Below are 21714 nucleotides of genomic sequence, written 5' to 3'. Positions count from 1 at the left end.
AAAGGATTTCATTATCTACGATCAAGTATTCACACATTTTTGTTTCATTTATATAATGGTCCCACGATTCCCACTTGATGATGCGGAGATTATTTAGTTCACAACATTTGGCATGCACAAAATTTGCCTAACGAAAATTTCAGATTTAATCATTGCATTAGATAAAAATAAATATATAATTGATTTTTCTAATATGTTAACTGATATAATTTAGAAAGACTTGATTCATTCATTTATACAAGGTGAGTATACATGATTGTAGAGATATGATAAAGCTAAGTTTCCTATTCTACGTATGAGATTGGATAAGTAAGATTATAAAACTTTGTAGTATTGGTAGCGACTTGTGAATGAACTCACATGTGTTTGGTTCACCAAAACACTAGTAGAATTATAGAACATATGTTGAATTTGATGATGAGTTACTTGAGAACCAAGTAATCAAGTCAAATTGTCAAATCAGTATCGTGATGTAGAAGTACCATCGTAAGAGTTCATGCATCTCATGAAGCTTTACGTAAGAGGTCATGTAACGTACGTGTGCTTCTCAAACAATAGAAATCAACATTTGAAGCAATTTGGTAGGCGATATTAGATCAAGTAGTTGCGCTTGTTTGATGAAGCAACAACTGCTTGTAAAAACATAGAAGATAGATGTGCGGCTGCTTAAGCAGCCGCAAAGTAAAAATAAAGCGGCAGCAACAACTTGTAAAAACATCGCTTTCACGGAAAACGATGGTGACCGCGGTGGTGGTGGCCGTTAGGTTTAATAAAAAACCAATAGTAAAAGATAGTGGAAGCAACACCGCCCGGCTAAGCTAGTGCAGCGATGGTGGCTAGGTTAATGATATTAGAAGGAAGGCAGCTAATCTGATAAATATTCTTCCATTTCAATATATAAGATGTTTTGATCTCTTCTTTATTTCAATGTAAGATGTTTTGTAAGTTTCCAAGCAAATTTTAATATATATTTAATAATTTGTAATCATTATTTATGCACTCTTGTTTATAATTGGTTGAATATTTTTTTAATTGAAATATATGTGATATTTTTAGAAGAAAAATAAATCATCTTAATATGTGTATTTTTACTTTAAATATCTTACATTAGAGGGAGTATTATTTAGAAAGGCTTGGTTTATTCATTAATATAAAGTGAGTATTTATACATGTTGGTCGAGATATAATAAAGATAAATATAAATATAAATAATACTTTAGAGATAAATGTAAATATATTTTTTTAATGTATATCTTCTAGATTCTTCAGAGAATCGTTTCGGTTTTGGTCTTGGTAGATCTCGGTTTCCTTGAGATTAACACTTGTCGGCTGCCATCAGTTGAAAACGTATTTTGAAAATGAACGTTTAACTCGTCTGATCGATCGAATATCAACTGAATTCTCTGAACAGATCAGAAAGGGAAAAAAATAGAAGAGAAAAAAAAAAGAATAACAGAAAATAGACATTTTCTTAGTGAAAATAGAGAGGTAACACAAACAGATAATAACATTATGTCTCCTCTCACATGATGTAGCTCTCACCTGTACGTTAGTAATTAATGAGAATTGAGCTGCCCAATTCCTCTATTCTTGGGTACGTATACGTAAGACCTAACGTACACTATTATCTCATTATCATTTTAAAAATTGGTTAAAATCTAATCAAGCTTTAATTTCTTTTAATCTAAGATTCCTCAAAGCATAACATATAGTACAAAAAAAAAACATATAGTACAAAGCTTTAGATCGCCACTTCGATTTCTTGCATGAGGTAGTTTACTTTTTGGACTGATTTTCTAAAGAGAAATGAGTGTATTTCCTAGATTTGTTGGCTGGATCAACCAGAACATACAAGAGCCTCTTAAGGTCAGTTATATTTCATCATTAATTTATAGAAACAAGGAAACTCAAAAGCGATATACATTACTATTAGGTTAATAATAGAAACTAGATTATGATTCTGTTTGTTGTTTGTAGGCCGAGTCCAAGAGATCTGAAAATGTTGAACCTAATTCAGTGTCAGAGGAAGATAGTAGTAATAAACGGGAATTCTATTATGACAAAGCGGAGGCCAAGAAGCAAGGAAAACTTTGGAGAGATGCACAAAAGAAGAAACCATGGTATGATGCTCCTGCTAAGGTGAAGGTATAAGACTAAATTGGCAAACAAATTAATTAAAACCTCAATATATATGATTTGTTTTCTTAAAAAGAATTTGTGGAACTAAGAAAAGAAAAAAAACTCTTATATGTTGATGTTTGAAGGTGACAACAAAAAAGGGTCTTTGCCACATGCCACATAGAATTGACAGTGGGATTGCCTCCCGAAGGAGTCTACGATTTGTTTGCTAATCCATACAACTTTCCTTTCTTCAGGATCGACAATGAGACTGGGCGTCAACTTTTGTTTTTTTTTCTCTCCTAATATTTTATGATTCAAATGTGGTATTAATGATAGAAATATATATTTGAGAGTGTGATATATATATATATATATATATATATTTTATGAAGCAAAACAAATCAAGAAAGGTTTTGATGAAGGATGGACCGAGGCAGGTCGTGCAGTTGGAGAAAGCTCTGACCTATGACTTTCTTTGGTGGTATAGAGCTTTCCCGTTTACTCTAATCGCTGATGAAAACCAAAAAGAATTTACAGTAAGATCAACTTTTTTTATACCTCTTATAAATTATAATCATCAATAGTTTTTGTTTCCTGTTGGGGAAACTTAATTAACTTGGGTTTGTCTTGCTTATGGGTAGGCAAAATATAAGAAAGAGAAAATGATGTTCATGAAAGTATTTGAGGGTTGCTGGAAAATAGAGCCACTTTACGTAGATTCAGAACACTTGTGCAAGGAGAGAGAGCCAAAGAGTCGAGAAGAATACAAAAGATGTAGCGGCGGACAAGGAAAGGTTGCATCTAAAGTGACAATGACCAGTACTTCCAACCATATTCTTTTCTTAATCTACCACCCTTTTCTTGGTACATTCGTCGGATCACCATCAAAACCACAAAAAGACTGCTCAAATTGATTCAAGATGCAAGTATCATGTTCCGAGACGCTTGAAACCCCACCCCCTTAAAATTTGGCCACTTCTATTTTGGCAGTAGTATTAAACACAAGATGCTATATTTAAAATCCGCATAGTGGAAGACTAAGCTTGAAAAATGTAAATTTTTACATATTTTTCATTTAACGAACAAACAATCAATATATACAAAGTTAGTTTTTCTCTAGTAATACCCCCATGCTAAGGTGAATGTATGACCAAATCAGCTAACAAAATCTCATGTTAAACTTTTACGTACAATTATGATTTGGTAGTTTTAAAATTTTAATTACAATCACGATCTAGTAATTTTAAGTTGCAAATCCCAACTGCATACTAGCGCCAAATTATACTCATTAGGCTATTTTTGACGTAGAGAAACACAAAAATGTGATTGAAAACCTTCATTTTGTTTGTCTTCATGTTGTACTTGCCTATACGTCAAAAACTCATGAGAATCAAGCTGCTCACTTCTTTGATTCACCATACGTAACGTACACTTCTCCAGTATTATACTATTATCATATTGTCATCTTTGTCTCTTTTTTGCCTTCTAAATCTAACACAAACATTTATCTAAAATTTCTGAAACCATAAACTTCCGATAGTCATTTTCTCTTGCTCTAATCACTTGAGAGAGAAATGAGTGTATTTCCTGGATTTGGTGGCTGGATCAATCAGAACAATCAACAGCCTCCTAAGGTTAGTTTTCTTTCCATAAAATTCATAAAATTACCCCAAGAAAGTCAAATAGATAGAAAGAGATTATGATTCTGTTTGTTTTTGTAGGCTGAGTCCAAGAGATCTGAGAATGCTGATTCTAATTCAGAGCCACCGTTAGAATTTAAATATTATGATAGAGATGAAGTGGATAAGCAAGTATAACTTTGGATAGATGAAGATAAAAAGCATCCATGGGTAAATCCCTCTCCTAAGATGAAGGTAATAGCAAATTAGTAAAGAAAAATCAAAATCTAAGTGATTTTGCATTTCGATGAATTGTTAAAACTAGTTAAGCAAATTTTTTTTTTTCATTCTTTTGTTTTTGGATGGTTGAAGGTGACAACAAAAAAGGGCATTTGCCATATGCACACAGAATTGACGATTGGCAGGATTCCTGAATCAGTCTACTTTAGTGTTTGCTAATCCACTCAACAACCAATACTTTCAAGAATTCGAGGGGAAAAATTTTCTGGTTTTATTTTTATCAATGTATTTTTCAATATTGATTATTGAATATAGCAAATACTTGAGAGTATATATGATCTCTTTCTTATGAAGGAAAGCAAACCAAGAAAACTTTTGAGGAAGGATGGACCAAGGCGGATTGCCGAGGTAGAGAAAGTTGTATCCTGGAACTTCCTTTGGTTGTCTAGATCTCTCCCAATAAATCTAATTGTCGAAGACAACCAAAAAGATCTTACGGTAAAAAGCTTATCTATATATACTTTACAAGAATGAATTGTCTTTGCTAAATTTTTCTTTTGAGTTAGTTTGCGTTTGATGATATCTTTGTTTTAGGGAAACTACAAGAAAAAGAATGTGAAGTTCATGAAAGTATTCGAGGGTAGCTGGAAAGTGGAGCCACTATTCATAGATTCAGAACGCTTGTGCAAACAAATCAAGCCGAAGAGTCGAGAAGAGTACAAAAAATGTAGTGGTGGAAGAGGAAGGATTGCATCGAAGGTGACAATCGACCAATACTTTGAGCCTTCTTCTCCTCTTAATCTGCCACCATTTTCTTGGTTCATCCGTCGGATCACCATCAAAACCACCAAGAATCTTATCAATATGCTTAAATAGGTCTTCAAAACTTTAACTTGAAATACTTTACGTACTTTAATGACCAGAACAAAATATGAATTCAGTTATTTACTTGTTAACTCCGATATCCATTATTTTTTACGTAATGAAAACGTATAGCTCTAGGGGACTTTATTGAGTTCTCTAGTTAAGTGAGCTATAAGGGAAACTTTGATCTCTAGACTCACGTCTATGCGATTATGAAATATCAGCAGAAAATCTGGTGATCACAAAATTACTATTATGATTTTTGTAATGTTGAGCTCCACATCTTGATTCCGTTATGGCTCCAACTCATGATAACTATTATTTTGAAACAAAGAATCACAACTATGTGATTTTAAAATTTAATCGCTTTTTCTTTTGTGGTTTGTCAACAGTCAACACTAAGTTATCTTATTTTAGTTTGCGTCAAATTGTGATTCCCAATATCAATAACAAATAATAACAATAATTCATGGTTTTATGTATGGATTTTTTTGCGGAAACTCACGTTTATATGTACTCCATCTTCCATCTCTCTCTAAACCACTGATTGATGTTCAATATATATTTTTTTTAACTAAAGGATATTCCTTCTGTCTTATATAGTTAGATGTTTAGGATTTTACACACATATTAATACAGAGGAAATATATGATTAATTTTATTTTTATTTTATTTTATTTATGTCTTCTCATAATTTATTTTTCTGATACCTTTTCACTTTCCCACACCATACATTCTACAATATCAGTAATTATTAAAACAAACATTTATTAAAAATATTCAGAATATCAATATTTGAGAGACAAAAATTATTCTCTAAAACATCAAACTATGTGAGACAGAGGGAGTATTATTTAATTTTAAACAAATAACAATTTAAAATTTTAAATATTTTCAATGATTACTTATTGAATTTTACAAAACATCAATTTTTGTGGGACAAAAAAATACCCAAACATCAACTTTTACCAGACAAACGGAGTATTAATTATACGTTATCTCACCTGTCACCAACTCACCATTATATGTATTATACGTGTTCTACACAAAAGTCTTTGTACTTACCATCAAATAAGAGAAAGGAATTTGACCTTCGAAAGCATGATCTTACAGTTGTATGGTCGTCTGAGCTCAATCTGCAAAACTGATAGACAAAGTTTAAACTTATGAAAATATTTAGGGATTTTCTGTTATAGTTTGAAAAATTGATCAAGGGTTATTTTTTTCATGCAAAAAGAAAATTAAAATTTTTTAAAGACTTTACAAGTTAGAACAGCATTACAGCAGAATGCTCACAAGTTAGGTCTTGCCTCTACGTCAAGAACTCACTAAAATCGAGCTGCTCACTTTTTGTTTCGCCGTATGTAAAACGTATACGTGCACTGCTCCACCACTAGCCCCTTGCTATTATACTCTTTCAATATCATATTTGTATTTTTGTCTAAATCTAAATCAAGTTTATATTAAATTCATCGTATACAAGCTCCTTGCATTGTCTTGCCCTGATCAGGTAATTAAGTATCAATTGTGGACTAATTTTCAGAGAGATATGGGTATATTTCCTGGCTTTAGCTTGATCAATCAGAACACAAAACAGCCTACAAAGGTCAGTTTCATTTCCATGAATCAGAGATTAACTCTAGGAAGTCAAATCAAATATAAATTACTATATATATCGTTTAATTATAGTAGTTAGGTTATGATTATATATGTTGATTGTAGGCCGAATCCAAGAAATCTGGGAAATTGAAACCAAAGTCAGTGTCAGAGACTTATCCTGAGGACAGAGAAGAATTAAAGAAGCAAATGAAACTTTGGAGAGCTTCAGAGAAGAAGTATGCATGGCATGATTATCCTCCTAAGGTGAAGGTAAGATATATCAAACCAAACAAAGGAATACTCATTTCTAAGATTTGGCCTGACGGTTGAACCATGAAAACCTTGTGTGTGTGTGTTAAAGAGCATTAAAATTTATTTAACTAAAGATATGAAAACAATTAACTAAGGTTAATATTCAGACTCATCATAGTGCTTGTTTTTTTACACCCTCGATTTGACATACTACTTATATTTTTATTAGCAGCCAAAACTAATAAAAATCTGTCAATTTATTATTATTATTATAATAAGAATTATTATTATTATTATTATTATTATTATTAAAGTGATTTTTTTTTACATTTAGAGTCGCTTATGATTTTTTGTTGTTGTTGTTGTTATTGTAAAGACATGCAGTTAACTATATGTAAATTGTGTGATACAATCACGATGCTGAGTCTGAATATTAACTTAGACTATTTTTTTGTGTAAATTTCTCGAACCCCTTTTAAATCTATAAAGATTCTTAAACATACGTAACTAGTTGATGATTGTGTGATTATTATGGGTTCACTTCCAAACGAGTTGATTTTTTTTTAATTACTGATTATAGCTACAATTTTTGTTTTGATATGATTATTTACCGCATTTATATTTTTTTCATATTGTTTAAAGAACATGGTAACCCTTTCATTACTTAAAATTATTCTAACGTATTTTCTTAATATAATTATTATAATTATTAAATAATGATCCTTTTAGATGTGTGGTACGTAGAGACTAGAGTAATGTGAGCAAAATGAAATGTATATAAATTTTAAAGGAAAAAAAACTAAAAAATATCTCATCTATTTTTTATTTGGATATTTAATACTTGGTCTTTTTTGGTTAGAAGAATAATACCCAAATTAATAAAAACGTGTCAAATAATACCTCAAGAATTAAATGTTGTCATTTTACTACTTACGATTTCTTAACAAAAAATAAATTCCAATTTTATCCCTATTTATTTCTATTATTTATTAATTTATAAATAACATTAAATTAAATTTTAATTTTTGCATAAAAATATAATTGTTAATAGGGGAAAAAGCTAAAAAATACCTCATCTATTTCCAATGTAAACCTATTCCCAAGCATTAACCGTACAAAACTTAAGTCGGCCCTAAATAGGTTTTTGTTTCAGAAATCCAATGTAAATTGTCTTTATATGTTATTTTAAGGTAAATTTGTTTCCATTTTATATGGCCTTTGTATTATAACCGTTGAAATTGGTGAAATTAGAGAAATATTATATTAAAAAGTTTCTTACATCGTCTATTATGTTTGAAGGTGACAAAATTTGAGGATCTTTGCCATTTGAACATACAATTTACAATTGGATTGCCTCCTGAAGCAGTCTTCGATATTTTCACTACTTACGAGAACCCATCATACTACTCAATGATGAAAAAGCGCCCAATTCTGGTATTTATTTTCTGATTTCTTATTATTATATTATTGGAGTATTCATAATAGAGAAATACTTGAGAATGTGATATTTTTCTTATGAAGGAACACAGATCAAGTAAAGTTTTTAGCGATCTTAGGCCGACAGAGAAGCATGTGAGAGTGGAAAAAGAGGCGCCATGGAGATTCCTTTGGTGGTCTGGAGCTATCCCGGTTCATCTAACTATCAACGAGAGCCGAAAAGATTTCAGCGTAAGGAAAGTTTTTCTTTCTTTATATGGTCTTTGGTCCGGAAGTTTTTTTAGGATATCAAAAAAAGTAAGAAATAATTGGTTTATGTTGCTTACTGTTGACAGGCACAATATATGATTCCGGATAAGAATTCGATGTTCATGCAAAAGTTCAATGGTAAGTGGACAATAGAGCCATGGTACATAGACAACAGTCGCTATTGCAAGCCGAGACTGCCAAAGAATCGAGAAGAGTATAGACAATGTACCGGCGGAAAAGGATTGATTGGCTCGAGAGTGACTATAGACCAGTCTTTTAAGCCTTCTTGTTATCTTAATTTTCCACCGCTATCATGGTACATTCGTAGGGTCACCATCAAGACCACCAAGGCTCTAATCGAAGATCTTCGTTTGGCAAAGACCACATGTGGTGTCGATCGACACCAAACTTAACCGAGTCTTGTTTTCCTGGTTTGTTGTGTTGTTTGTGTTTTGGTTGTTGGCTTTAATAATAGAATCTTAGTTGCTTGTGTGTATAGCCCAGTAGATGGGAGGATGGCCTCACTGAGTGTTTATTAAATACTCATGCATCTCAATTTGTGTTTGCGGTGCAGGTAAAGGCAAGTGTGAACAGGAAATCAAGGCGATGAGGAGGAGGATGATCTAGGGTCTCATTTGTTTGTTGTTGGTTATTTATGGTTATGTGTTGGAATCTTGGTTAGAGTTATGATAGGTTGTTGGATAGAATGGTTAAAAATGTTATTATATTAAGGATGTGTTGGTTTGGTATTGTTTGTATGTTTCCGCTGTGTAAGATGGTTATGGCTGGTTTAAATGATGTTTTGTGGTTTGGGTTGATTTAATTAAGTAGTATGGGATGCTTAATTATATATATAGTATTTAAAAAAAAACGGGTTGGGTCGTTTCAATTTGGTATCAGAGCGTATACGGTTCTAGGATGGTCATGTGGATGTTGTGGAGCGGTTTAGAGATTTAATTGGTTGAATTGATCTCTATGTTGTTTGATACTTGATTTGGGTGATGAAATTGATTATGAGTAGTTAGTCAATTTGCTTGTTGTATGGAGTCCTAGCATCATCCTCTTCGAGCCTTCAATGAGATTCCACGGTAAGATGTGTGTGTGCTCTGTGTGTGGTTTTGAATTGTGTGCTTAGCCTTCTGTTCTGTAAGTGCAAAGAGATGGTTAGAGAGGGTGTTGTTGCTAGTCGTGGACGCGGACGTGGTCGTGGTAGGGATAGAGTTCCAGTTGTTAGTGAGACTGCGGACCAGAGTGTGACAGCAGAGGGTGTTGGCGAGTCGCAGGGTGTCTGGGGGGATTCCATGAGTGTGGCCGGAGGGGGCGGTGTTGATGCCCCAGTAGCCGGTGATGTTAGGGCCCCATGTGTGGGAGTCCCAGTGGTTGGAGTCCTGGGTGTCGACCTTGCGAGTTTGCTGGCACAGTTGTTAGAACGGTTGCCACCAGTGGCACCGGCTCGGGCTCAGGTAGTGCCACCAGTGGTGGCGGAGGAGCGGCAGCCAATGGTTGCGGATGTGCGGGTTCATTCTCATTATGTCAGTATGCTGAGGAAGATGAACAACATCGGTACTGAGCGGTTTTTGGGTGGTACTGATCCTACTATTGCAGATGCATGGAGGACGAGAGTGGAACGTAACTTTCAGTCTCTCAGATGTCCTGAGGATTTTTGGGTGGACATAGGGGTCCACCACTTGATTAGCGATGCTCAGTTGTGGTGGAGATCAGTGGCTGCTAGGAGAGTGCAGAGGGAGATGTCTTGGGCTGACTTCGTCGAGGAGTTCAACCGCAAGTATTTTCCTAGAGAGGCATTGGACCGATTGGAGGTACAGTTTCTACAGTTATCTCAGGGGACTCGGTCGGTGCAGGAGCTGGACTTGGAGTTTAGTCGGCTTCTAATGTATGATGGTCGGGCGATGGAGTCTGAGGTGGCTCAGATTAGGAGGTTCATGAGGGTGCTTTGTGAGAACTTGAGGGTCCACTGCAGAGGGAGGAGTTATGCTACGAGGTCGGAGCTAGTGGAGACTGCAGCTGAGATAGAGGATGACTTGAGGGGGAAGACTGTGGTGGCTAGCCCTACCGTTCAGAGAGAGGAGACATTAGAGCCGAGCGTTCCGAGCAAGGGTAACAAGTCAGAACAAAGGCATAAGAGGGAGCGGGAGGAGACGTCGGTGAAAAACCAAGGCAATCAGAGAAGCTACGGGTGCGGGAGCATGGATCACAGGTTGGCAAGCTGCCCCAAGAGAAGCGGGATGCAAGAGAACATTCGAGTGTGCTTTTATTGCAATGAGGTGGGACATATCAGGCCACATTGTCCAAGGTTGCAGCGGTTGACAGTGAGAGGGGTGCAGCCGAGGGAGGGGCCGGGCGCCAATCCTGGAGTTTAGTTTCTTTCTGTTTTCATTAGTTTTGTTAAGCTTTTGCGTTTTGGAATTGTAACCGTTTGTTGCATTTGAGAATTTAATAAGATGATTAGTTCTTATGAAATTTTGATGCGTAATGGATGAATGTTTATGTGATTTGTAAATGGAGAGAAATTCCTGATATAGAAGTTTCTATAAGTGGAAAGTTTCCGAAAGAGGAAAGTTCTAAAAATGGAAAGTTTTAGGGGAGATAGAAGTTGCCATTTTTAGCGGTTGCGAGCCTTGGAGGGGCTTGTGTGGCCTTTTTGGCGGGATGTTTAGCCAATTGTGTGGCCGAGGTGCTTACTGGTGTTTTTGAAGAGGATTTAATAAGATGATTAGTTCCTATAGAATCCTGAGGTATACTGGGTTGAAGGATTATTCGATTTCTATAAATGGAAAGTTTCCATGAATAGAAAATTTCTAAAAATGTGAAGTTCTATGAATAGTTAGGACTTGTCTATTTTTGGAAAGGGGATGTGAAACACCAGAGTTGCGGCTTGCAAAGCATTTGATGCGGTGAATCAGAATATGCGAACGTATGGTACTTGTTTGTTTTATTACGCTTGTATTGATGATTTGCTGTGGATAATTGCTGAGCGGAAAAAGCTATTTATGGAGATTGCAGTTGCAAACAAATAAAACGTTCTATGAATAGTTAGAACTTGTCTGTTTTTGAAAAAGGCGTGTGTAAACACCCGAATGATTAAGATTGTGTTAGAGTTGGCCTGATTAGTGGTCATGATGGTGTTGATATTCGAGTGAGGGAATATGGGGGTTGGTAGGACATTGTGATGTTTTACGCAAACCACGGAAGGTGGTTCCGGTCAGGAGATGCTTATAGACATTTGGACTTGTTTGCTCATGAAGAGATGGTTAGTTCTCCTGGGGGAGATGATTAGTTCTCCCGAGGAGATGATTAGTTCTCTTGAGGGGATGATTAGTTTCCCTAGTGCACCGCGGGCTTGACGGGTTGCGACCTTGAGAGCGGCAGAGGAGATGATTAGTTCTCCTAGGGGATGATTAGTTCTCCTAGGGGATGATTAGTTCCCTAAAGGGGATGAGTAGTTCCCTTGGTACCGAGATCTCGAGGGTGACGATCTGAGAGTGAGACGGTATGGCTCGAAGATGACGGTCTGAGAGTGCAGGCGGTGTAGTTCGAAGGTTGCGACCTGAGAACGTATGAGTGAGAGAGCAAACAATGTCTAGGATGTGGGTATGAGCATAGTGGCTGGATGTAGACCTCGGAGGTCGGGATTGATCTCGTCTTTTTTTGCGTTGTGATGACTAGTGGAGTCAGGGCTGTGTGGACCGTTGAGTCACGTGGATGTGCGGGCTGTTGCGACAGTTACACAGAAAACTTTGGGCTGACAGTGTTCAGTCCGGTCGGATATTGTGCAGGCCGTGGTGACAGTTGCACGGGGGTTTTGGATGGAGGGACGATGTTGTGGGATTTGAGGACGAATCCTTATTGGTGAGGGAGAATTGTAACGCCCGCGAACCAATTTCTGGAATTTTGGTTAGGGTGTCGATCGACACCACATGTAGTGTCGGTCAACACCGTTGCTGACGGTTCGATTGGTTCGATTTTAATCGTCCGGTTTGCGTGGTTGGTTTAAGAGAAGCCCTAAACTCGAATTTAAAAGGGGAACTCGACTTATTTCGTCCTTTTAGCCGTTTTTGGACAGAGAAGCAGAGAGAAGAAGGAGAAAACATTTTTGAGAGAGATTTGTGAGATCCTTTGTTGTTCTTGAGAGATCTATTGCTGTGGAGTGAAGATCTTGTGTTAGGAACGAAGGAGAAGGCTTCTAAGTGTTGGATTCGTCGTTGTTGAGTGAGAATATTCCTGCAAAAGAGGTGAGTGCTTGACCATGACTGATCTAAGCCTGAGATCTCTGTTGTTTTGGCTGTTTCTTTGTGTTTGTGGTGCTTTGCTTGTGTGGGTTGGTTGTTTTCATGTTCTCATAGGTTCCTGAGAAGTTTGGAAGAGTTTGGGAGGGTTTGGAAGCGGTTTGGAACGGAGGTTCGTCGTTCGGCTTCGTGCAGATTGATTCTGCGAAGGTTGTTGGTCGACACCGACCTAGTGTCGGTCGACACCAGTGACGCGTTAGCGTCGGTCGACACCGACTTAGTGTTAGTCGACACCAGACTTAACCGAGTCTTGGTTTCCTGGTTTGTTGTGTTGTTTGTGTTTTAGTTGTTGGCTTTAATAATAGAATCTCAGTTGCTTGTGTGTATAGCCCAGTAGATGGGAGGATGGCCTCACTGAGTATTTATTAAATACTCATGCATTTCAATTTGTGTTTGCGGTGCAGGTAAAGGCAAGTGTGAACATGGAATCAAGGCGATGAGGAGGAGGATGATCTAGGTCTCATTTGTGTGTTGTTGGTTATTTATGGTTATGTGTTGGAACCTTGGTTAAAGTTATGATAAGTTGTTGGATAGAATGGTTAGGAATGTTATTGTATTAAGGATATGTTGGTTTGGTATTGTTTGTACGTTTCCGCTGTGTAAGATGGTTATGGCTGGTTTAAATGATGTTTTGTAGTTTGGGTTGATTTAATTAAATAGTATGGGATGCTCAATTATATATATAGTATTAAAAAAAAAACGGGTTGGGTCGTTTCAGGATCAGTACTTCCAGCCATATCCTCCTTTTAATCTGCCCCCAATTTCTTGGTTCATTCGTGATATCACCATCCGAACAACCATAACTCTACTAAAAATGCTTCAACATGCGGGTGTAGTACTACGAGAGTGAGTCTCTAGATAACGAGACATTATAAAGGCATCCAGCTACAAACACGGAAAGCACTAACCTAACTGATCACACATATGTATGTTGCAAGTTGTAACAAACCTCAATACCAATATTATAACTGGTACAATCTAAAAGCATGAAAATGGTTCAAATCGGATGATTCCAAAACGTGAATGGCAAGGAAACTGCTTCTTGTCGACCAAGCAATCACGTTGAGACCAGAGTCAAAAACTCCCTTTCTGATATCTCAAAAATGTTAAATCTACTGAAACTAGGAACAAACTTTTTTAGTCCCAAATAAAAACAAATAAATAAATAATCCGAAAAGCCAAGGTATTTCCAAACAGATAAAAGAAAGAAAAATCTTAAACTATGAACCAATTAACTGAAGCAACTAAAAACAAAAATAAAGGTAATTTCTATCAAATTAATATGAAAGGTTTTTCATTTGAACAATATAATAATATAATGAAAAGAGACTTTTTATTTTATATTTTAATTGTGGATATGAATGAATATCAAATCAAATTTGACACATCCAAAGTGGAGGATTAAGGATTCATGTAGTTGACGCCTGTACGTCAGAAACTCATATTTGTATTTTATTTAAACCTGAATTAAGCTTTTATCTAAGATTTTAATCGTCATTTTCTCTTGCTAGTATCCTTTGTGGACTAAAATTTGAGAAAGAAATGAAGATAATTCCTGGAATTAGTGGATGGATCGATCAGAATGTTGAAGAGCCTCATGAGGTCTTTCAACTCTATCAATCACAGAACTCAAAGAAGTCAAATCAAATGTAGAATAGTGTTTGTTGTTGTAGGTCGAGTCCAAAAGCCCCACATCTAATTCTGTGTGGGCGGTAGATCCTAAATGCTGAGGTGAAGAAGGAATCAAAACTTTGGAGAGCTGCAGAGAAGAAGCATCCATGGCATGATGCTCCAGCTAAGGTGAAGGTAAGACCAAACAGCAAACAAAATCTCAATACTTATAGATTTTGATTGCCTTTAAGAGGAATTGCTAGGATTAAGATCAGTAATATATATCTTTAAAACTTTCGTACATCTTGAATATTTAAAGGTGACAACAAAAAAGGGCCTTTGCCATATGAATATAAAATTCAAACTGGGATTGCCTCCTGAAGCAGTCTACGAGATGTTCACTAATCCAAACAACTTTCCTTTCTTCGAGGAGGACAAGGCCGGGCGCCAACGTTTGGTATTTTTTTTTTTACATAGTAGTTGTAAACTGAGTATTGATATATTATAAATTTATATAAGCTAAATTGAGAGTGTGGTTTTTTTTTTTTTTTTTTTTTCCAATGAAGGAAAACAAATCAACAAAGGTTTTGAGAAAGGATGGACCAAGGCAAACCACAAAGGTGGAAAAAGCTATGTCGTGGAACTTCCTTATGTTATCTGGAGATATCCCAATACATCTAATTATCCATGAAAACCATAAAAATCTAACAGTAAGAAAGCTTATCATATGTTTTGATTAGTTCAAATTTTGGATGAATTAGTTAGTGTTTTTGAAGATATCTTGCATAGGCAAAATATGCGACAAAAAAAATGATGCTAATGAAAGTGTTTGAGGGTAGCTGGAAAGTTGAGCCAGACTACGTAGATCAAGAACGCTTGTGCAAGACAAGGTTGCCAAAAAGTCGAGAAGAATACAAAATATGTAGCGGTGGACAAGGAAAAGTTGGATCGAAAGTGACAATGGAACAGATTTTTCAGCCTTCTTCTCTTCTTAATCTACCACACCGGTTTCGTGGATTATCCGTGGGATCATAATCAAAACCACCAAGAATTTGCTCGAAGATCTTAGAAAAGCGGGTACCACTTTACGAGAAGTTTGAAAAGCTTAAAAACTTAAATGAACCGGTTTTGTGGTATATGTGCAGTTTATTCAAAAAGTGAATATAAAAAATTTCATGCTTTTCACTTTTCAGTTTAAACGAAACAATTAATCTCCTTCTATCAAAGATATTACGTACGTATACTGTTTATGTAGATATATTTTTCTTTTTGGTAAAATGTTTCCATTAAAATTAAGAAATAGATACGACATATTGGTAACGAAAAACTTTGGATCTTACAATACAAATAAATTGAACAAGCCTTCGGGACAGCTAATGCGGATATACTTGACATTCATTCATGTAGGTATATATAATACTTCTTTGTTCAAAAAAAAAAAAAGTATATATAATACTTCATTTAATTATCGAAATAGTTCGTAGTTTAACACCCAAACCACACTCGTAAGTTCATAAGATTTCAAGAAATCAACATGACAAATACAACACAAACTAGTACCCGTGAGTGCACGCACCATTCTTCATTTATTGACCGCTCCACTTCTAAATACATACGAAATAAGGGAATAACTGTTTTTGTGTTATTCAATACGTAAAATTCACGAGGATGGAGCTGCCTTTTTCTTTGTTTCTCCACACGTAAATCCTAACATACACTATCTCCTCAGTTTTATATTGTTTTTTTTATGTACACTATCTCCTCAGTGTCCAACTGCGTCAAGTTCTTCCACGAGACTCTAAGACGTCACATAAGTATCTTTCCACCTCCTCTTCTCAGTCCAATAGAATTAATTCTACTGGTCCGGGTATTGGATCTCTCCCTCAATAATCTTCATGTCAGGGTTCTTCTGAAATGTTCGGGGTTTCAATAAAAAGTCTAAACATTTCCGGACTGGTCTTTTTTACCAAATTATGATTCTCATCGTCTCGGTAAGCTTTGGGTGGTGTGGAGTCCGAAGGTGAGAGTAACACCGGTTTTCACCAGTAGCCAGTTGATTACCTGTTTGGTTCTTTTGGAGGGCAGAGAGAGAGATTTCTTCTGCTCCTTTGTCTACGCTGCTAACTCTGCTGAAGCAAGAAAGATTTTATGGGAGGATTTGAAAAGTCATCAGAATTCACCATTGTTTAGGAATAAACCATGGATGGTCTATGGGGATTTCAATGAAATTTTAAGCCCTGTTGAACACTCTGGTCGTGATGTTCCTGCAATTACACCAGGGATGAGAGATTTTCAGGAAGTGATACGTTACTGCTCTTTTAGTGATCTGAAAGCGCATGGACCTTTGCTCACTTGGTGCAACAAAAGGGAGGAAGATGAGCTCATTTGCAAAAAACTCGACCGCGTTCTCATTAATGATCACTGGCTGACTGCGAATCCACAGTCCTATGGGGTCTTTGAGGCGGGTGGTGTTTCGGATCATCTTAGATGTAGGATACGAATGGATATTGCGTTGCCTAACATTCGTAAGCCTTTCAAGTTCAACAATGCTTTGACGACAGATCCTGAGTTCTTACCGATGATTACTGATTTCTGGGAGTCCACGGAGACTCTATATCCCTCGACATCAGCGCTTTTTAGATTTTGAAAGAAACTGAAAGCGTTGAAACCGAAGCTAAAGGTATTGAGTAAAGATAGGTTGGGTAACTTAACAAAGAAACGAAAAGAAGCTTTCGTTACACTCTGTAAATGCCAAACAGAGACGATGAGTAGTCCCTCGGCACAATCCATGAGAAATGAGTCGGTAGCTTATGCTCGCTGGCTTCATGTTTCCGAGTTAGAGGAGAAGTTTCTGAAGCAGAGGTCAAAACTACATTGGTTGAAGGTGGGGGATGGAAACAATAAAGCTTTCCACAATGCTGTTAAAATTCGAGAGGCTTGCAATGCAATCAAAGAAGTTACTTGTGTTGATGGTACCATAGTCACTACTCATACTGATATCAAGAAGGAGGCAGAGCGATTTTTCAGGGAGTTTCTTGGTTTTAAACCTGACAATTATCAAGGCATCTCGGTTGCAGAACTGAGGAACTTGATTAGTTTTAGGGTTTCAGAAGCATCAGGAGCTGGTCTCACGAAAATTGTTACGGAGGAAGAAATTAAAGGTGTTCTGTTCTCTATGCCATCAGATAAGGCTCCTGGCCCTGATGGTTACACTTTTGAATTTTTGAGAGAGACTTGGTCCATAGTGAAGCAGGATTTTGTGGCTGCAATACAATCTTTCTTCCTCTACGGCTTTATTCCCAAGGGGGTAAATACAACAATTTTGGCGCTAATACCAAAGAAAAAAGAAGTAAAAGAGATGAAGGACTATAGACCAATCTCTTGCTGCAATGTTTTGTACAAGGTTATCTCTAAATTGATTGCTAATCGGTTGAAACTCCTCCTCCCAGATTTCATTTTGCCAAATCAGTCTGCTTTCGTCAAAAATCGCTTGCTGATGGAAAATGTTCTCTTGGCTTCAGAGCTTGTGAAAGACTATCACAAAGCTTCTCCTCCAAGCCGTAGTGCCATAAAAATCGATATATCAAAAGCTTTCGACTCAGTTCAGTGGCCTTTTCTCCTCAACGTCCTCACAGCTCTTGATTTCCCTCCACAGTTTATCCAATGGATCGAATTATGTGTTACTACTGCATCATTCTCAGTTCAAGTGAATGGAGAATTAGCTGGTCTTTTTCGTAGTGCAAGAGGTCTTCGTCAAGGCTGCTCTCTATCTCCTCACCTTTTTGTTATTTGTATGAATGTGCTTTCACACATGTTGAACCAAGCAGCGACGGATCGCCGAATAGGGTATCACCCTCGATGTAAGAATCTTCACTTAACCCACTTGTGCTTTGCAGACGATATCCTCGTTTTCACAGATGGGACGAAAACCTCTATTGAGGGCATTCTGCACATATTTGAGCAGTTCGCAGACTATTCTGGCTTGCAGATAAGTTTGGAAAAATCCACTATATACGTGGCAGGAGTGAGCGAAAGTGACATGGCTGACATTCTCCACACCTTCCCCTTTGCTTCAGGCTCCCTACCAGTACGCTATCTCGGTCTCCCATTGCTGACGAAGAGAATGACTTCACGTGACTATACGTCGTTGGTTGAAAAAATCAGGGGAAAGATTGGTCAATGGATGGCTAGGCACCTCTCTTTCGCAGGTCGTCTTCAACTGATACGCTCTGTGATACATAGTCTCACAAATTTCTGGATGTCTGCATTTCGTCTTCCAAGCGCATGTATTAAAGAGATTGATGGTCTCTGTTCAGCTTTCTTGTGGTTTGGCCCAGAGTTGAATGCTAAGAAAGCTAAAGTTGCATGGACAGATGTTTGTCAACCTAAAGCGGAAGGGGGACTTGGCTTAAGATCTCTAACCGAAGCGAACCGGGTGAGTTGTTTAAAGCTCATATGGCGGTTTCACTCATCAACCTCTTTGTGGGCTCAATGGCTTCGCATATATTGTCTCCGCAAGGGTTCTTTCTGGTCGGTGAACAACAACTCCCACAATGGCTCTTGGATGTGGCGGAAGTTACTGAAATACAGAGAACTAGCCTCCCCATTCATCAAGGTTGAGGTAAAGAGTGGCAACACAACGTCGTTTTGGTTTGACATTTGGTCCTCGCTTGGGAGACTGATTGACATTACGGGACAGCGTGGTTGCATTGATATGAGAATTCAGCTTTATGATACGGTAGCACATGCAGCTCTGAATCACCGCACGAGGAGACATCGGTCCGCTGACCTCAATCAGATTGCAACCACTTTAGAGGCATTTCGATCCCGCATGCAACCTCAAACAGAGGATATTGTGTTATGGAATGGGAAGGGCGACCAATTTAAAGCAAAATTTACCACAATTGATACATGGGAAGCAATAAGGGAGGCCAAGCCTAGTGTTGAATGGTACAAAGGTGTATGGCTTTCGCATTCTAAACCAAAATACTCATTCTTCGTTTGGCTTGCAATTAAAAACCGTTTGTCAACTGATGATAGAATGACAAGTTGGAACGTCGCGGTGGATCCATCATGTGTTCTTTGTCATGTCCCGGAAGAGAGCCGTAATCATTTGTTTTTTCAATGCCCTTATTCTGCAGGGATTTGGTCGGATTTAGTTGGTAAACTCCTCTCTCAGCGATATTCCACAAACTGGGAAACTCTGCTTACTCTCCTCACAGAAAAGTCCATTGGCAATGAAGGCCTCTTTCTGCTTAGATACGCTTTTCAGCTCACAGTTCATTCCCTCTGGACAGAGCGCAACAATCGCCGCCATGGTGGAGCACTGACTCCTTCAGCACAACTGGTTCGAGAGCTGGATAAGGTAGTACGCAATCGTCTAACCTCTATCCGGGAACAAGGTGATACAAGATATGACAAATGCATGTTAGATTGGTTTGCATCAAGATAGGCTAGAAGTTTATACAATGTATTAATCTTTAAACTCTTTAAAACCATGTTGCACTCGATGTAAAAACGTATTTTTTCGAATAAATTTTACATTTTATTCAAAAATATATATATATATATATATATTGTTTTTTTTTTCTAAATCTGAACCAAGCTTTTATTCCTCAAACCATAATATATGCATTGTACCATTTTCTCGGCTTGTTCTGTCTGATTATTGTTGGACCAAAATCTGAGAGCGAAATGAGGGTAATTCCTGGATTTGGTGGCTGGATCAATCAGAACACTCAGCAGCCTCTCAAGGTCAGTTTCTTCTCCATCAATTAGAGAACTCAACATGTCAAATTAGTATAAAGTATTGTAAATGATGTTCCTTAATGTAGGCTGAGGCCAAAAGATCTGTGAATGTTAATACTAATTCAGTGTCAGAGAAAGATAGTAATAATCAAGAAATACATAATGACAAAGAGGACATGAAGAAGCAATATAAACTTTGGAGTGTTGGAGAGAAGAAGCATCCATGGTATGATGCCCCTCCTAAGGTGAAGGTAATAATAGGCTACCAAAACTCTAAATACTTAATTAGACTCTAGAAAGAATAATTAGGAGAATCCTAGGTTTAAAACCTTGCTCTGCTAGACTGATACCATGTCAATATTGTGAACTCAAAAAGTATGAGTTTATTGAAGTATGTTAAATCAGTAAGGAAACTAACTAGGTTTTATGAAAGCTCTTTTGTAAATTGTAAACGAATAACGATCTTAATTTTCAATTCTTTTTTAAGGTGACAACAAAAAAGGGACTATGCCATATGAACATAGAAATGACATTGGGCTGGATACCTGATGGAGTCTTCAAACTTTTCACTAATCCAAATGACGGCCCACTCTTCTTTGATATGAACAAGCATGGGCGTCAACTTCTGGTTTTTTCCCCTATCATTATATGTTCCGAGTGTGGTATTAATGATAGTAGTAGTACTTGAGAGTGTGATATTTTTTTCGTGATGAAGGAATACAAATCAAGAAAAGTTTTAAAGAAGGATGGACCGAGGCAGATCGTGAAGGTGCAGCAAGCTGTGGCATGGGACTTCCTTTGGTGGTCGGGTTCTATCCCAATAGAATTAATTGTGGATGAAAACCAAAAAGATTTTACAGTAAGAAGAAGCTTTTATACCCTCACAATAATCAATATTATGTATCATTCTTTGATAAGCATCACTATTTTTTCTTAGTATTGTGTTTAACTTGTGTTTCTCTTGCTTGTTGCGGACATAGGCAAAATATAAAAAAAGAGAAAATGATTTTCATGAAAGTATTCGAAGGTAGCTATAAAGTGGAGCCACTATATGCTGATTCAGTACGCTTGTGCAAGCAAAAAGAGCCGAAGAGTCTACAAGAATACAAAACTTGTAGTGGCGGACAAGGAAGGATTGCATCGAAAGTAACAATGGACCAATACTTTCAGCCATATCCTCCTTTTGATTTGCCGCCATTTTCTTGGTTTATTCGTGATATCACAATCAAGACCACCACAACTCTGCTCAAAATGCTTCAACATGCGAGTGTCGTGTTACGAGAGTGACTCTAGATAATAATATTATAAAGACTTCAAGCAACAAACATGAAAATTCAAACACTAACCTAAATACGCATGCATATCGGCATTTCTTTGTTGCAAATTTAATATATTCTTACATTCCTTAACTTTTTTTTTTTAATGCGCGTTTACTTAAGGACGTGATCAGTGATACTTTAGGCCTAACTCGATGCCCAGCATGCATCATAAAGTATGTTGTATGCGATCGGTCAAATGATAAATCCAAGATTATATATTTCCAACACACTTCGTTTCTTATCTTATATATCCTTAACATATATCCTTACATATCTAAGATCATGAAAGTATTCGAAGGTAGCTATAAAGTGGTACGCTTGTGCAAGAACCGAAACAATTATGTTCTT

The 21714-nt window shown here is 36.9% G+C and overlaps 1 protein-coding gene and 4 pseudogenes across 5 annotated transcripts; all 5 read left to right on the top strand.

The window, feature by feature from the left end:
- Positions 1–1709: 1709 nt before the first annotated feature.
- LOC104776490 (uncharacterized) lies at positions 1710–3259 on the top strand (annotated as a pseudogene). The gene is made up of 6 exons (XR_015590971.1): positions 1710–1866; positions 1978–2139; positions 2265–2405; position 2473; positions 2514–2657; positions 2763–3259. The product of XR_015590971.1 is annotated as an uncharacterized LOC104776490 (transcript).
- A 347-nt stretch (positions 3260–3606) lies between these two features.
- Positions 3607–4933, top strand: LOC104776489 (uncharacterized; annotated as a pseudogene). Its single transcript, XR_015586812.1, has 5 exons — positions 3607–3755; positions 3843–3995; positions 4113–4248; positions 4335–4478; positions 4575–4933. The product of XR_015586812.1 is annotated as an uncharacterized LOC104776489 (transcript).
- Positions 4934–6273: 1340 nt separating this feature from the next.
- LOC109125132 (uncharacterized) lies at positions 6274–13333 on the top strand. 2 transcript variants are annotated; one of them, XM_087501748.1, is made up of 6 exons: positions 6274–6450; positions 6567–6713; positions 7995–8129; positions 8217–8363; positions 8468–8812; positions 8956–13333. In XM_087501748.1, exons 1-5 carry the CDS (start codon positions 6394–6396, stop codon positions 8792–8794), a joined length of 813 nt encoding a protein of 270 aa, XP_087357874.1. In that variant the 5' UTR covers positions 6274–6393; the 3' UTR covers positions 8795–8812; positions 8956–13333. The 2 variants fall into 2 exon arrangements, with proteins under 2 accessions (XP_087357874.1, XP_087357873.1); XM_087501747.1 differs by having other exon boundaries at positions 6289–6450; positions 8468–8519; positions 13093–13333.
- An 897-nt stretch (positions 13334–14230) lies between these two features.
- Positions 14231–15478, top strand: LOC104776488 (uncharacterized; annotated as a pseudogene). Its single transcript, XR_015590968.1, has 5 exons — positions 14231–14290; positions 14362–14494; positions 14619–14756; positions 14866–15009; positions 15089–15478. The product of XR_015590968.1 is annotated as an uncharacterized LOC104776488 (transcript).
- A 4515-nt stretch (positions 15479–19993) lies between these two features.
- Positions 19994–21334, top strand: LOC104776487 (uncharacterized; annotated as a pseudogene).
- The last annotated feature ends 380 nt before the right edge of the window (positions 21335–21714 follow it).

Source organism: Camelina sativa, chromosome 3 (assembly GCF_030686135.1).
Source record: "Camelina sativa cultivar CO46 ecotype springtype chromosome 3, ASM3068613v1".
Classification (NCBI taxonomy): Eukaryota; Viridiplantae; Streptophyta; class Magnoliopsida; order Brassicales; family Brassicaceae; genus Camelina; species Camelina sativa.
This window is presented reverse-complemented; position numbering and strand designations above follow the sequence as displayed.